Source organism: Fragaria vesca, linkage group LG2 (genome assembly GCF_000184155.1).
Source record: "Fragaria vesca subsp. vesca linkage group LG2, FraVesHawaii_1.0, whole genome shotgun sequence".
Lineage (NCBI taxonomy): Eukaryota > Viridiplantae > Streptophyta > Magnoliopsida > Rosales > Rosaceae > Fragaria > Fragaria vesca.
The window spans coordinates 6,165,283-6,180,321 of record NC_020492.1 but is presented as its reverse complement, the minus strand read 5'-3'; the positions used below and the strand labels follow the sequence as shown (position 1 = coordinate 6,180,321).

The 15,039-nt window shown below is 36.5% G+C and overlaps 3 protein-coding genes and 1 non-coding gene across 4 annotated transcripts; 3 read left to right on the top strand and 1 right to left on the bottom strand.

Moving 5' to 3' along the window:
- Positions 1-437: 437 nt before the first annotated feature.
- LOC101311526 (legumin A-like) lies at positions 438-2,917 on the top strand. Its single transcript, XM_004289895.1, has 4 exons — positions 438-1,020; positions 1,122-1,384; positions 1,799-2,338; positions 2,439-2,917. Exons 1-4 carry the CDS (start codon positions 711-713, stop codon positions 2,814-2,816), a joined length of 1,491 nt encoding a protein of 496 aa, XP_004289943.1. The 5' UTR covers positions 438-710; the 3' UTR covers positions 2,817-2,917.
- Positions 2,918-3,057: 140 nt separating this feature from the next.
- Positions 3,058-3,130, bottom strand: TRNAR-CCU. The gene has a single exon. It is a non-coding gene; the product is annotated as a tRNA-Arg (tRNA).
- An 824-nt stretch (positions 3,131-3,954) lies between these two features.
- LOC101311235 lies at positions 3,955-4,655 on the top strand. Its single transcript, XM_004289894.1, has one exon. The coding sequence runs from the start codon at positions 3,968-3,970 to the stop codon at positions 4,409-4,411; it is 444 nt and encodes a 147-aa protein (XP_004289942.1). The 5' UTR covers positions 3,955-3,967; the 3' UTR covers positions 4,412-4,655.
- A 5,415-nt stretch (positions 4,656-10,070) lies between these two features.
- LOC101310947 (mitochondrial import inner membrane translocase subunit TIM44-2-like) lies at positions 10,071-14,671 on the top strand. The gene is made up of 14 exons (XM_004289893.1): positions 10,071-10,340; positions 10,419-10,525; positions 10,885-10,968; positions 11,108-11,183; positions 11,513-11,557; positions 11,655-12,071; positions 12,167-12,235; positions 12,573-12,637; positions 12,738-12,806; positions 12,903-12,975; positions 13,078-13,182; positions 13,804-13,875; positions 13,967-14,029; positions 14,344-14,671. Exons 1-14 carry the CDS (start codon positions 10,269-10,271, stop codon positions 14,473-14,475), a joined length of 1,449 nt encoding a protein of 482 aa, XP_004289941.1. The 5' UTR covers positions 10,071-10,268; the 3' UTR covers positions 14,476-14,671.
- The last annotated feature ends 368 nt before the right edge of the window (positions 14,672-15,039 follow it).

The window sequence follows — 15,039 nt, the reverse complement described above, 5'->3', positions numbered from 1 at the left end:
ATTGTGGAGAAGAGTTGGGGTTATGGGAGAAGACGTACTTTCAACGATTTTAGGGTAAAAGATATTGAAAAGAATACTTCTAGCGCTTTTTTTTTTTTTTAATAAGAGATGTTTGTTTTAGTCATTTAATTTACTTATAAAATCTTAATAGAAACATAAAATAATAGAGGTGTGTATTAAGAGATTAGGGGTGTGTATTTAAAATTTCTCTTAATGTAAAACGAATATTATGTCGCAATACAACTTCATCAATAATAATGAGTCATAAACAGCAAACTAAGAACCTAGATTCGACTGAAAGCAATGAGATTTCAGTCCATAAATGTATCAATTAATCAATGACACTACCGCTTAGCTATTTAAATTTGAAGTTTAGAACGTGCACTTCTTTCATTTCTTCCATATATACACATATTGGAACTAATTCTAGCCATTAAAATTCGTTCTCAGTTTCCAGCTTCTTATAATCGTCAGAAATTACTGAAAGCAAAACCATATATTGCATGCATATGTGTTGAATTTGTATCTTTCTCTAGAACTATACCAAGAGCCACCTGCTCTAAAAGACAGGATGAGGTGTAACAACATGAAGTATTAATGTCCATGCAAAGATAAGTATGGCCAAGACGTGTCGTCTCTGCCTCATCTCCTCCTCCATATATAAGCTCTACTCTGCTTCTCCTCCTCCTTAATTGCTCTTGCATATATCAATGGCTAAGCCCTTACAGCTTGCTATTCCTCTTTGCTTGGTACTCCTTCATGTCCTCTCCCAATACGGGTGCTTAGCAGCTGATCCGCAGTTTGAACCCATCAAGCAAAATCAGTGCCAAATCGATCAACTCCAAGCCCGCGAACCCGATATTCAGATCGAGTGTGAAGCTGGTCGGATTGAGTCATGGGATCACTACCAGAATGACTTTCAGTGCGCCGGCGTCGCGGCTCAGCGAATCACCATTGAACCCAATGGCCTTCACTTGCCTTCTTACACACATTCCCCTCAACTCATGTACATCGTCAAAGGTATATGCGTGTGTGTATATGTCAAAAAAGAGAATTAAGTAGGAATCAGATAATGAATAGTTACTAAACTGATGCAATGGACATGAAAATGTTATGTGCAGGTTGGGGTGTGATGATGACTGCATTGCCTGGCTGTCCGGAGACGTTCGAATTGTCTCAAGGCTCTGAACAAGTACAAGAAGAAAGACAAGGCTTCGACGATTTAGAACGCCACCAGAAGGTTCGGTTCATTGGAGAAGGTGACATCATTGCTATTCCTCCTGGGATTGTCCACTGGGTGCACAACAATGGCAACTCATCCCTCGTCGCCGTTAGTCTTCTAGACATCTGCAACGACCTTAACCAGCTTGATCGAAACCCGAGGGTAATGGATCTAGCTAGCCAGAGTTAAAGTCACAAATAACTTTAGGGTTAATGAAGAACTACAATTACATGCATGCATGTCTAGAATATAGACCATATAACTTGAAATATAGTTCAATGTGCCTAAAAAAATTAAGAGAAGAACAACAAATATATAGTTCAATAACTCATGGATGATGGTGAAAACTGAAAAGAATGAGCACTAAATCAATATCTAATGAAACGTAACCAAGTGTTTCGAAGATTGAGTTTTTGTTTGGATAATTCTTGAAAAGTAAACTATATATGATGCTCATTTCATTAGATGGGAAGCATCCATGCACTCTTATATGTATTTTCATACTACTTCTAACGTCATATGTATAGTTATTGCATGCCAATTACTGTTGCCTATTTTGGTGTTTTATGTATATAGAGATTCTATCTTGCTGGTAACCCGGAAGATGAGTTTAACCGACAAGGGGAAGACATAAGTCAGGAGGATGAGTTTAACCAACAAGAAGGGGAAGGCATAAGTTATGAGCAGAGACGCCACTCGGGTCAGGGATCAAATTACAACAATAACATCTTCGCAGGCTTTGACACTAGCCTACTTGCAGACGCTCTCAATGTGGACATTGAAACTGCCATGAAAGTTCATGGCCAGATTGATCAACAACGAAGCCAAATCGTGAGAGTGGAGGGAAAATTTGGTTTTCTCCACCCTCCAATTAAGTCATCACATTGGCAGCGAACCCAACAGGAACAAAAAGATGAGCAGCAAGGACTGCAGGGAAGACATGACAATGGTCTTGGGGAGTCATTGTGCAACATTGCTCTAAAACAGTACCTTGGTGACCCTAGACGTGCAGACATTTACACGCCACAAGCTGGTCGCATCAATATCCTCAACAGCAATGATATGCCCATCCTTAAGCAAATGTCCCTCAGCGCCGAGACGGGTTTCTTGTACAATGTGAGTCCTTGTATACATTACATTTTGTTCATGTAGCTAGTCGATCATCTTCTGTTAGTGTAATTGTGATGATGATATGTGTGATGTAAATGTGTTGCAGAATGCCATCTATAGCCCACATTGGAACCTCTTGGCACACGAAATATTCTACGTGATCAGAGGAAGTGCTAGGGTACAAGTGGTGAATGACAATGGTGAGACCATATTCGACGATGAGGTCCGCCAGGGTCAGTTGTTTATAGTGCCGCAAAACCACGCAGTCTTGCAGAAGGCTATTGACAATCAGGGATTCCAATACATAGCATTCAAGACGCAGGACAACGCGATCATCAACACAATGGCTGGCTGGACCTCAGTCTTGAGAGCACTGCCGGATGATGTGCTAGTAAATGCGTACCAAATTTCTCAAGAAGAGGCCAGGATGCTCAAGTACAACAGGCAGGAGACCCTTGTATTGAGTTCATCAAGTTCCTCTTAGGGCTAAGCGTTTATCTTTTCTTTCTCTGCTTCTTGGTTTTGTAAGAAAGCGTCACTATTTCGATTAATAAAGGAAAGTAGAATGTTAAGCAATTCATGGACAGGAAGATTTGTAGTGCAGCTGGAAGATTTTGTAGTGCAGCTTCCCTTGCAAGTAGGTTTGATCTTCAAAATGAGGTTTGATCTCCAAAATGAAAAGAAAATTGTGAACAAAAAAATTGAGAAAAATGAAAACATTCAATCGCGTCAGGTAGGGGTCGAACCTACGACTTTCTGCTTAGGAAACAGACGCTCTATCCACTGAGCTACAGACGCTTTTTGTTTGAGGCTTCTCAAAGATAAGAGATAATATGAGCATTTTATATCAATAGCAAACTGCAATTCTGCAAATGTGACTGAAGTAGTTGGGTCCAGTTAAGCAACTTGATCGCCTCAATGCCACTGCACAACTTACTATGGGGGTTGAATATTAGGAACACATTTATTTCGCTTTATCATTCATCAAATCAACTCAACTATGAAATTGTATAAGTTACTGTCATGTTGCAGTTTAAACTCTATGAAATTACACTACCTCAGTGTTAAAAATCTGATCTTTCTATTCAAAAAGAAAAGGGGAGTGAAAAAAGCTGATCTTTACCTATACTGTCTACACAAGTATACATGTTAATTTGTTAGGTGATCACCAACAAAATTTACCCACAACAACCAAAAGTAAATCTAAATATCTAATTAGGAATCAAAATTACCCAAGCCCCAAGATAGAACACAGTCCATCGGACTTTCCCCTTTGAAGAAGCCACGTAAGTACGAACCTTCCTCACTTGTCGTGTCTTTCTCTCCATTCAAAACTCCATCTCCATGAAACCAAGAACCAACCACCATCTCCAAGTTCCTAAACTCTCTTTAGGAGCCTCTTTTCTCGAAAAGACCACATAACCCTCCGCTTTTGCGTCGAACGGGTAAAAAACCAGGGGCAATCTAGTCCAAACGACTTGTATCGAGAACCGAACCAGAGCCCCCACGTGCATGAAAACACGAGAAGACATGGTGGGTGAGACCGTGAGAGTCCAGTTAAACACCCAAGTTTGAAAACATTCTCAGATCCCAACCGGTCCCCAGTTAACCAAATCTCAGTTTCACATCACCACCATGGCTCGTCCTTCTCAACTGACTCACCTCACTCTTCTTCTTCTTCTTCTAGCTACAACCGCAACAGCCAGGCCAGGCTTTCTCTTCACTCGAACCACTGGGCGGTGCACGCCGGACTACTGGGGCAGCAGAGTGGAGTCATGGCCGAGGATGGTCCCGCAGACCTCGACGGTGTCCAAGGTGTTCGGGTCCAGAGCCTACGAACGTTACAGATCCGATCTGACGCTGATGGAAGCGACGGCCAGGAACGACGATGAGAACGTGTTCCCTAGGCTGCTCAAGGAGGCGAGCGCGGCGCTGATCAACTCGTACGCCAGGAAAGGGTTCCCGTACACGGCGTGGGAGGTGAAGACGAGGGTCATTCAGGGCTTGGTGTCGGAGAGGGCGGCGGCCCGTCAGGCCCAGGTTTTCTTTCAGGCCAATCGGGCTTGTGATCTCCACTAGTCTTGGATTGGGAGCTAGCTGTGGTTCTGATACTGATAGAATACTTCATTCTTAGCTGGCTAGCTCTGTTCGATCTTTGTTGGTCTGTAATGTTCAAACTGATGGGTTCTAGTTCAACAGTTGAATCAAACAATGCTCTTTGTTGTTTACCAGTATTTTTGTAATCGGTCGATGGAGACAGGACCTTTGTGTTCAGGTTTGGTGGTGAGCCTCATGGCTTGTGGAATATAATTATATTATATATATCTTCATTCGATTTTGTGTGACAGTGATGTTTTCCAAATGAAAAAGCCTTCCAAAAGAGAAAGGGAAGTTTATTACATGAGTTCGGTTTCTATACATATTTGTATAACATATCGTGAATCGTCCGATTAGTAATTTAAAATTTAAAACGATCGGATAATTCATGGTTTGATGTATGATATATACATATATATTGTAAAAAAGTCCTTATTGGGTTACCTCAATTGCAGTATTGCACTTGCTAGAGAGCTATTTCGAGATTTGGTCATCTTTGTGCCACAATGAAGTTATTGAAGATAACTACAGCTACAAGGAGGAACACCGTGCTAGAAAAATCACATCCACAAAAAAAGGATTAGATCTTTTCAGAGAAAAAAAAAGGATTAGAGAAGAATATTGAATGACGTTCGAGAATTTATGCTTCGCAACATAAGTTGAGAAAAATAAAACATATGTTTTCCCATTTTAGAAAAATAATGAGAAAGTTGTTTTTTATTTTTAATCAAAAGAGGTCATCCTATATTAGCTCAGCAAATAGTACAAAAACAATTCCTCTCAGTAAGGGCGACAGATTGAACCGTTCCGTAGAAATTACTACAAATCTACCCAAAAAAGAGCAAACTATACTAGTAATCTCCTAGTACACCCATCTTTTTGTATGAAGCCTAAAACAAAGAAATTATAGAGCCCGGCTAATAAAATATAAACCCTAATTAAAGGACCACCAAGTCTCTATTTTCTTTACGATCTCTCTCGCTCCAGGTAACATAATCAAATGTATGCGCAATATCTTTTCGTGAAATATGAACCTAAAAAAGAAATAACTTAAAAAAACAAAATAAATACTCAAGCCAAACAAAACCCAGCCAATATGGCCTTGAAGGAAACCCTAGCAGTCATCATGCAGCCTGCAGCGCCGTCGACACCACTCCCATGAGCCGCCGCCATTGCCGATCCATTGTGAGACCCACCCTCATCGGCCAAACCAGAGAGATAAAGTCGCCCTCCTAACACCTCGCCAACATCAATGGTGACGATGTGAGGAGGGAGAAAGGGATCTCCAGGTTTCCATTCACCGTTGGCAACAATACATGCGTCGTTGTCCCACAACATCGTCGAGTAGTTCCCATCTTGATCCACCACACAAGGCTTGCCCACCGTTGCATCGATCTCAGCGACTCTCACCTTGAAAGCAAAAAGAAAGACATACTTCCAACCATCATCAAGCACTCCAACACCCTCAGATGCCACATACATTGACATCATCTCCTGTCCAAAGCAACCCCAGATCCAATTCACGAAGAAAGAATCGGCGCCACCATCAGTCTTCCCAACAGAAGGAGAAGAGAAATCATTGAAACTTGAATAGAGGGAGGACCAACGAGCACCCCCACAGATTTGACGAGAGAAAGAGGAAGAGATCCTTCTCACAATCGAAGATACAAAGCCAGTACCAGTCAGAACTGGTTGCCGTCGAGAAATCTCTCGAAGGAGAGGGCATAGAGAGAGCATTTTTTTCTCTCACTTTTAGCAATGCTAGGGATATTATCCTTGAGGTTTTATTTATGAGAAAGTTGTTGAATATGCTCCAAGACGAAGTCACTTTTTGGATATCTTGGACTAAAATTTTGAGTGCTCAAAAGTTTAAACTTTGAATCATATCACTGATATTGTTAAAAGTTTAACTTTGACCTTATTTGTCTCAAATCAAGTATATTGTGACTAAACTATAATGATGTATTGGATATTGGATTCCTATCATAGACATCATGGATGTTATGTACATATGTAGTTGTGTTCCTGATGTAGAATTAGGTTACTAGGATTTTGGGATATTGGATTCTTACATCAAACTTAACATGGTAATTAGGATTTTTTTTTTTCAGTTTTGGGATTGGGCTTGTCCCGTCCTGATCTCGTCTAAGACCAGGATTGGGCAGAATCAAATTTGAAAAATGTAAGGTCCGTTCTGATCTCGTCTCGATCCCGTCCCACGTGTGTCAGGAACGAGCTGCAGGATTAGCCAAATCCCGTCTCATTGTGTCTCATCCTGTCTCATGCCTAACCCATTATCCAACCAGTCGGCCAATATGTTGATGTCGGGCTGTTTACTCGTTAAGCAATCTGGACATTATATACCACCCGGACATGTAATTGTGTCTAAATGGACATGTAAATGTGGGTCGAAAGTTCTTGTATGCCCCAAAGTACAAATAGTGTGGCTATTAGAACCTCCAAATTGGATCACTATACCTCTTATTCTCTCTACACCTCCTTTTTATTTTTCAATATAAACATTTGCTCACTATACCTTATTTCAAATTCCTAACATAATCATAGTTATTTATTAACATATATTTCAATCAATTAATTACCTCTTATTCACTCAATAGACCTCTCATTCTTTGTTTTGTTTTTTTTTCCCTTGTTTTTCAACATCCATTATCCCTACCTTCATTTTTTGATTATTTTTTTTCATGCAAGAAAATGTTCTATTATGAATTATTCTATATATCTTTTTAATTGTTTTTCTCTTTTGTATGTGTTATTTTTTTCTACATTTTTTTTCTTTTGAATAATTTGATGAGAAATTTTATTAACACATATCTAAATGCTATATACACATCTCTTTTTTGAGTGCGGCTATTGGGACCTCCAAATTTGCTCACTTGACCTCCCTTTGTTATGAGTTATTGAATGACAATTATCTCTTATTACGTAATGACTATTAAGGACAATAATCATATAAAAATAAGTATATTTATTCTCTCTAGACTTTCCAATTCGATAATTAATTGATTGTATTCTTTATTATTTTCTTTATATATTTTTAGTTTCTAATTTACTATTTTCTAAATTTTACTACATATTATATATTTAATTAGAGCTAGAACTATGATCAATATCGACCGTGTGACATAAAATTTTCTATTATCATACATGTTGAAAGCATATATATACATGGTGAAGGTATATAAAACAAATCGATGATGAAAGATTAAATAACTATTGAAATAATTTAATGTACATAAAATAGAGGGAAAAAAAGAACATACATAGTATACAATTGTTATCCTTGATTGTTGTTTAGCACAAGTAAAATAAAAAAAGAAAAGCTAATTTATGTTGGAATATTTTCTTGTTGGTAAATATAAGTTTTTTTTTATCAGATAAACAACCAATATGCTATAACGAGTCTGTTATGAGTCGAACTCACGACCTCTCATTTTTAAGGAGAGACGGTACTGGGCTGATAAATATAAGTTTTTGAAACCCAATACTTTGTATTATTTGATTTTTAAGAGAAAAATTGACGTCATTGAAATTTTTTTCTTACAAATTGATCAAATAATGGAGGTTTGGTGACATTCTATGGGAAATAAAAAATATCAAGGAATTGAGGTCGTGAAAGAGGTTTGAACGAAAAAAAAATCAAGGAATAGAGGTCTCGATGATAGCATGCAAAAAGAAAAAAATTAAAATAATGAGAGGTCTAGAGAATAAATAAGATGTATAATGAGTAAATTATCAAGATATATGTGAATAACATACTAAGGTTATGTTAGGAATTTAAAAGGAGGTCTAGTGAGTAAATGCTTATAGTTAAAATTAAAAAGAAGGTGTAAAGAGCATAAGAGGTATATTGAGCAAATTTGGAGGTCCCAATAGCCGCACTCCTCTTTTTTTATACAAATTATATAAAACTTTGTAGGTACATAAAATTACCAAAAGAGATATTCATATCAAAAGTAATTAAAGAAGACTTATTGAAATAAATATCCCACTTAAAAGTTTTCTTGTTCTATATGAGAACAACGTATGTGAATATACCAAACACTATATTTTAAACCTCTATAAATTAATAACGTCGGAACCGGGAAAAAATATTATTTAATTGAGATTGTTAATTTATTGACGTCAATTTTGCTAATTCTTTATTTCGAGGCTGGCAAAAAATATTATTTAATCGAGGTTATTAATTTAGCAAATATTAAATGATCAAAGTTTTAGTATCGATAGTATAAATTGAAGTTTGAAATTTAGATTTTACTGTTCACACATGCTAGGTCGTTCAAGCTGAACACCAAACTAGAACTTGGGATGATGCTTTATATAATATACTCCTCTTTTTTTTCTTTTTCTTTTTTTAAATAAATTGAGTAGCAGATCTAGAAAAATCTGTGTATTTAGTGAATGGATTGTGTATTTAGTGAATAAGTGATGTATTTTAAATAAGGGTATTGTAGGAAGGTTAGGTATATGTATCTAGTAAAATGTTAAAAAAATAAAGTCAATAGGTGGTGTGTTAAGAATGAAATGTGTATCTAGTAACTAGTGATGTGTTAATAAAAATTTTCTAATTTGATCTCTATTTTGTACCTCATAATAAATTATTTCAATAAATATATATTTTCTATAATCGATAGATATTAATTTATTCTTTTTACAAAAATATTTATGCACCTTGCAAGTATATGCGTTGAACATGTATGATAATACAAAATTTTATGTTACATGATCAATATTGATTATTTTTTTAGTTCTTATAAACTATATATATGCTTTAATAAAAAGAAATTGGAAAACAAAAATATATAAGGAAAATAATAAAGAATGAAATCAATTATTATTGAATTGTAAAGTCTAAAGAGAATAAATATAATATTTTCTTTTGTATAATTATTGTCTTTAATAGTCATTGTGTATGAGGATGTATATGTCATTTAATAATTCACAATAGAATGAGGTCTAGTGAACAAATTCAGAAGTCTTAACAGTCGCACTCAAGTACAAATGAACCCCTAGTTATAATATAATCTAAGCTGTTCATTTGATCTAAGTCTTTAAAATGCACTAACATTGATACTAACATTGTTAGTTAAGAGAGTTGTGTCGGTGAGCCATGACTTGGTTAGTTAAGATGTTTAACTAACAATTTTGAGGTCATGAGTTTAAATCTCACTAAACATAGGTAGGGTGTGTGAGTTATTAATAAATTTAAAAAAAAAAAAGTTAAGAGAAATGTAAAAAAATAAAAAGAGTCAAACGTAGTAAAAACAAACAAAAGGTAAACATTTAATGAAAGTAACCCAAAGTAATTTTTCTATTCCCAAATTTCCCAGAGAAGGTTGGTTCCCAGATTACTCAATCACTCATCAGTCATCACACAAAGAAAGCCTCTCCTCGAGTTATATGGTTGTTAGACATGGGAAGAACTTAATGTGGGTATGTAGAAAGTAGTCAAAGTACAAACAGCACCCGGACAGTTACCAAAAACAAAACAATAACCATTAGTGTTAGGCACTTGGGCCTTTTGGGCTGTTTGAACCCCTAGTGTTTCTGACTGATGAACCTTCGAAAACCATAAACCCTAGCGTCTGGTGTTAAAAGGCCTTTTTCGGGGTTTTGCAACTGTGAAGCACACGTTCCCTTATTTCTTTCTTCCCAAGTTTGGAAACTCGATATTAATTCCCACACTCGTCCGGGACAACAAAACTCCTTTGCCGTCGAAATCTCTCGGCTCTCTTCTTCCTCTTTTTTTGTTCTTATTCAAATTTAAAAGTGAGCTACTCTTATTTATATGGAACCCCACTAAAGAGTTGAATCAACAATCATGGCTGGTAGAAAGCTTGTTCGAGATTTGTTCCTCCACAGACAATCCCTTGTTCTTCGGTCTCAACAACAGGTATTGGTCATCTCAACAAGTTTGCCAATCAAAGATTGAAACTTTGATTTGATTCTCATGTTTGTTTTGTGGTGATAGGCTTCAGGCACGAATATTCGATTGCTTTCGGCAAATGGGTATTCCGGGAATCGTCGATTCAGTGTCTTCAATGAGTTTTCCAAGCAGGTCAAGGAGGAAACCAATAAGTACTTCTCTCTCTCGCAATCTATTTTGCATTTGTAATGTTGATTTGGGTGTCTGTAGTTAAGCTAAACGGTATTTTATGGCGAATTAGATTGGTATATAATGTTGGGCAGCCTGAAGCTGACAACTTTTTTTGAGTAAATTCTGGTATTCTGATTGTTTTTACTTGTTAGGATTAATAGCTTGAGTCCCCAGTCGAGTGTGAAGTAAAAGTTTGTGAATTTTCCTGTTTGTTTTCCAAACTTCTGACCGGTGCGGGATTTTTTTTTCTGATCATGAGTTTGTTTATGACATTTGGTGATTGTGGTATGTTTGCATACAGGTTACAACATTAAACTCAGTATATTGTCTCTGGCTGCAGGAATCCACATTTTAAAAAGACGGTCAAGGAGCTGAAGAAGCAAGTGGAAGAGCTCAAGGGAGTGAAAGAAGATCTGAAAGTTAGGTAATTATGTGATATAATGACTTATTGCCATAAGAAATTTTAAAAGTTTTTAGCTTATAGGCTGAGACATACCCTTGTATGTCAAGGCTGGTGGGCACTACCCCATGGCGGCTCTGAGATGATGAAATCACAAATGCAGAACAAAGCAGACAACGGAGCAGCTATACAAGCAGGTGGATGGTGCTTGGACGGAGGCTGAAGCAACAGCAAAGAAGGTACCACTTCACAGAATTCTAAAATATGGAAAGTTTGTGAGTTTGTGGACATAGGATTTTCTTAGTGGCAGAATGTGTCGCTTGTAAAAACTGTGATGCCCTTATATGTATTAATATATATAAAATAACTCTTGCAATGGCTCCAATTTTCTAGATGGACATATATATTTTTTTTTGTTAGAATTTAGATTTATGTGCAGTTGTGTGGCTGCATTCTCCTGCTGTGCACCAGCTGTTATTGCCACTTTGGCAACTGGTCATAGTTTGTGAATATAAGATCTGGCGTCTGTTCTGATATTTATGTTTTCATCTGACAATTATGTGTACAGGTCTCAGCAAATGTAAAAGAGAAGTTCTCGGCTGCCACAGAAGAGGTCCGCTTGGTTGTTTCAATTTTTACCTTCTACCATGTACTATTAGATACTTTGATTGGTTGACATTTTTCTGTGTATCTTTGTTATTCCAATTCAGGTCAAAGAATCTTTTGGAATAGGGAAAGAGCAGGCTTCAGGGCCTTCTCGTGCTTCAGCTGACCATGTTGCTGATGAGAAAGGTGGAAGCAAGGCCTCATCCACTGAAGATAAACACCAGCACTCAGGGGCTAGTGATACTGCAGAAACATTATTTGGAAAATTTAGGTCAAAGGTCTCTTCATCAAATGTTTCCTCTGTCTTGAATAGATTCAAGGAAGCCAAGTTTGTTGACATGGCCAAAAGAGGATATGAAATTGTAAAGGATGAGTTAAATGGTAGTCAAAGTAGGAAAAAGCATCTAGGGTTTGATCCTTCTTCCATCCCACGAGTTGAGAGAAGTGCAACAAGTGACATTGCTATTGTACCCACCAAACAATCTCCTTGGAGCAAAAAGTGGGAGGCTTTCAAAATGAAGGTAAGTTTTTATGCTTACACAAAGTATTACGAAGAAGATCTATCTTATTGCCTCTTCTCATTTGCGAAATACTTTTATTTTTCTTTCTGACATAGATGCAAGGGAATCCTCTATTCAAGCATATCAGTGGGATAAGTGAACCTGTTAAAATAAAAGGCGAAGAGGTATAATGTTGCAATTCAAATGTTCTTTCTCATCTTTCAATTCTAGTTTGGTCAGAAGATAACAATTATTTTGTATCATTTATTATTTCTATTTTTTGTAATGCAATGCTGTTATGGATGCCATCATTTGTATTAAAGCGGGTAGGATGACACAATTACATGTTATGTGTGAGAGAAATAGTGGAAAACTGCTTCTTTTTTTATTATTAATATTAATAGAAGAGGGAACTTGATAGCTTGCTTCAACTATTGTTTCATTCATGCTATGTCCCAAGTAGTATTGTTTGTACTTCATCTATTGGTATACTGTTTCATTTATCCTTGTTGGAATTGGCAGATCATTGATGACATGAAGGAACGCTGGGAAAATTCTGATAGCCCAATTGTTCACAAAATTCAGGAGTATGCTTCTAAAACTCATTTGCTTTTCTGCTCAGTACTTATGAGTTAATTTCCCCCCAAAATAGATGATTGCTTTGTTTAACCATCCTGTCTTTTGCAGTATCAATGAAAGTATTTTTCAAGAAACAAATGCTGCAGCATCAATCAAGGAGATCCATGCCCGAGATCCGTATGACCATTGTGACGTTTCCCTTGTCATATTCATCTTATAATTTGATTACTTTACTAACTTATTTTTCCCATTGTAACATTTTGGGTGGATCAGATCTTTCTCTTTACCAGATTTTGTGGAAGAAGTTCAGAATGCGGTCAAACCTGTGTTAAATGCTTACATGAAGGTTAGAAATGCTCGATTTGTAGCTTCACATTTTTATTTGTCTTTCTCATGGTTTAATCCTCATCAAAGTGATATAAATTCTCACCTTCACTTTTATCAACAGGGAGATATTGAAACATTGAAGAAGTACTGTGCTAATGAGGTGATTGAGCGGTGTAAAGCCGAGCGTCAGGCTTATCAAAGCCATGATATCTTTTTTGATAACAAGGTAGGAAATTTTGCTTCTTCCATAAAGATGTTAGTATTTCCATGCCAATTTTTGTCGCATTCAGGTTAGCAAAATTATAATAACACGTGCTTATATTTCTGTCTTTCACTGTTGATCTATAGCGCATTGATATTTGATTCTGAAGGCTAGCCATCTAATAAAGATTGAGATGTGAAGTTGGAGGTATTAACTTAAGGAGTTGATATTCAATATATGTCATCAAAAAATTATTAATCCATATAAGCCTCTGCTCATGCTAAACTATGAATAATAGTTAATCAATGTGTGTGATTTGGCGAGGGTCTTAACTAAGCTCCTTTCCAGTTGACTCACTTCGACATAGTACCGATATTATTTTATTTTGAATGTCAATAGACATTCACTACGGTAGCCATATCATTTTCTATCATGCAAACTGTTACTAAATAACAATGCATGTTCTTACTTTTTTTTTTTCTTTTTTTTGTAATGTATGTTCTACTTAGCTGATTAAGGTTGAGCAGATTTTTTCTACCTTCTGTTTTTATGAAATGAGTGAGGGAAGCCTTTTCAGGTCATGCTATTTGGCATGGATATATCATCATCATGTTACTAATATATGGTTGTCTTTTGGAAGGGCAGATTCTACATATATCTGATGTGCAAGTCGTAGAAACCAAACTGATTGGAGAGTCTCCTGTAATCATTGTCCGGGTAGGTATTTTCAAATATTTCCTCAATTGCAAGTGTTGTACACAAGCTGATAGTCTGGTAGTAACGGCTGTTTTTCACAAACTTGTTGCAGTTCCAAACACAGCAAATCTATTGTGTGCGTGATAAAAATGGAGCAATAACAGATGGCAGCCAGGTAAAAAATAATATTCATATACTTAAGTGCTAATTTTCCCTAATTTGAGCAATGGCAAGCCATCTGAATCTTCAGTCTATCCGTTGTCGGTGGAGACGTCTGATGACTTGGTTTAATCTCTATTCAGAACAGTAAAGTTTGATTTACTCCTAAAGGATTTAGTTTGGTTTAGTGGGTTTGACCTTAAGCGATACTTTGTGGGTGCATCTTCAAATCAGTCTTCTCTATAAGAACATGTATTCTTTCTTCAGCATACGAGTTGTAAATTTTATATGTAAAAGCTCATGTTTTGTGAAATCGAATTGTTTCATTAGGATACGATCCAGACTGTGATCTATGGCTGGGCCATGCAACCTTGGGATCCTGAAGAACTTCCTGAAGGTGCTCTTTTCCCAATATGGAGAGTAAGAGAGATTCAACAATTTAGAATGCTGTCACTTATATAGTTATTCACATAAGCTCTGATCATAACCGATGTGGATGTTGTATCAGGAAATTTTGTAGTATATTAATTTTAGTATGATCAATTCAATGCAGTTCTTTACTGAGAGCATAAGCAAATCAAAATCCCTCCAAATTTCCTTTTTGGGAGTGACAGATTCTGAGCAAATAATATTATCAATACAAATTCTTTGTTACTGCACACTCTAGAATGAGGGTCAATTTTCTACTCTCTCGGACAATATATATATATATATATATATGGATTTTCTCAGCTGCGGATGTCCGTACGAATATTTTGGTGCGGATTTCTATTTTTGCACAACTTTTAGATCGAATTTTTTTATTTCCACCGTCTAGTATCTAGATAATATTGTGTAGATCATCTTTGTAAAATTTCAGCCAATTTGGTGATCATTAAGGCCTTTAAACTCGAAAAACAAATGGACGGACTGAATTCTGTCCGGTTGTGTTCATACCAGAAAAACTTGAGTTTGAAGGCCTTAACGATTACCAAATTGGCTGAAATTTTGCAGAGATGATCTACACAATATTATCTAGATACTAGA

Excerpts from the sequence above, each read along its gene's own strand:
- LOC101311526 (XM_004289895.1), top strand. The coding sequence starts at position 711 with ATGGCTAAGCCCTTACAGCTTGCTATTCCTCTTTGCTTGGTACTCCTT. Across the intron at positions 1,021-1,121 it reads ACTCATGTACATCGTCAAAG|GTTGGGGTGTGATGATGACT; the intron begins GTATATGCGTGT and ends TGTTATGTGCAG. Across the intron at positions 2,339-2,438 it reads AGACGGGTTTCTTGTACAAT|AATGCCATCTATAGCCCACA; the intron begins GTGAGTCCTTGT and ends AATGTGTTGCAG.
- LOC101311235 (XM_004289894.1), top strand. The coding sequence starts at position 3,968 with ATGGCTCGTCCTTCTCAACTGACTCACCTCACTCTTCTTCTTCTTCTT.
- LOC101310947 (XM_004289893.1), top strand. The coding sequence starts at position 10,269 with ATGGCTGGTAGAAAGCTTGTTCGAGATTTGTTCCTCCACAGACAATCC. Across the intron at positions 11,558-11,654 it reads TCTCGGCTGCCACAGAAGAG|GTCAAAGAATCTTTTGGAAT; the intron begins GTCCGCTTGGTT and ends ATTCCAATTCAG. Across the intron at positions 12,976-13,077 it reads TGTTAAATGCTTACATGAAG|GGAGATATTGAAACATTGAA; the intron begins GTTAGAAATGCT and ends TTTTATCAACAG.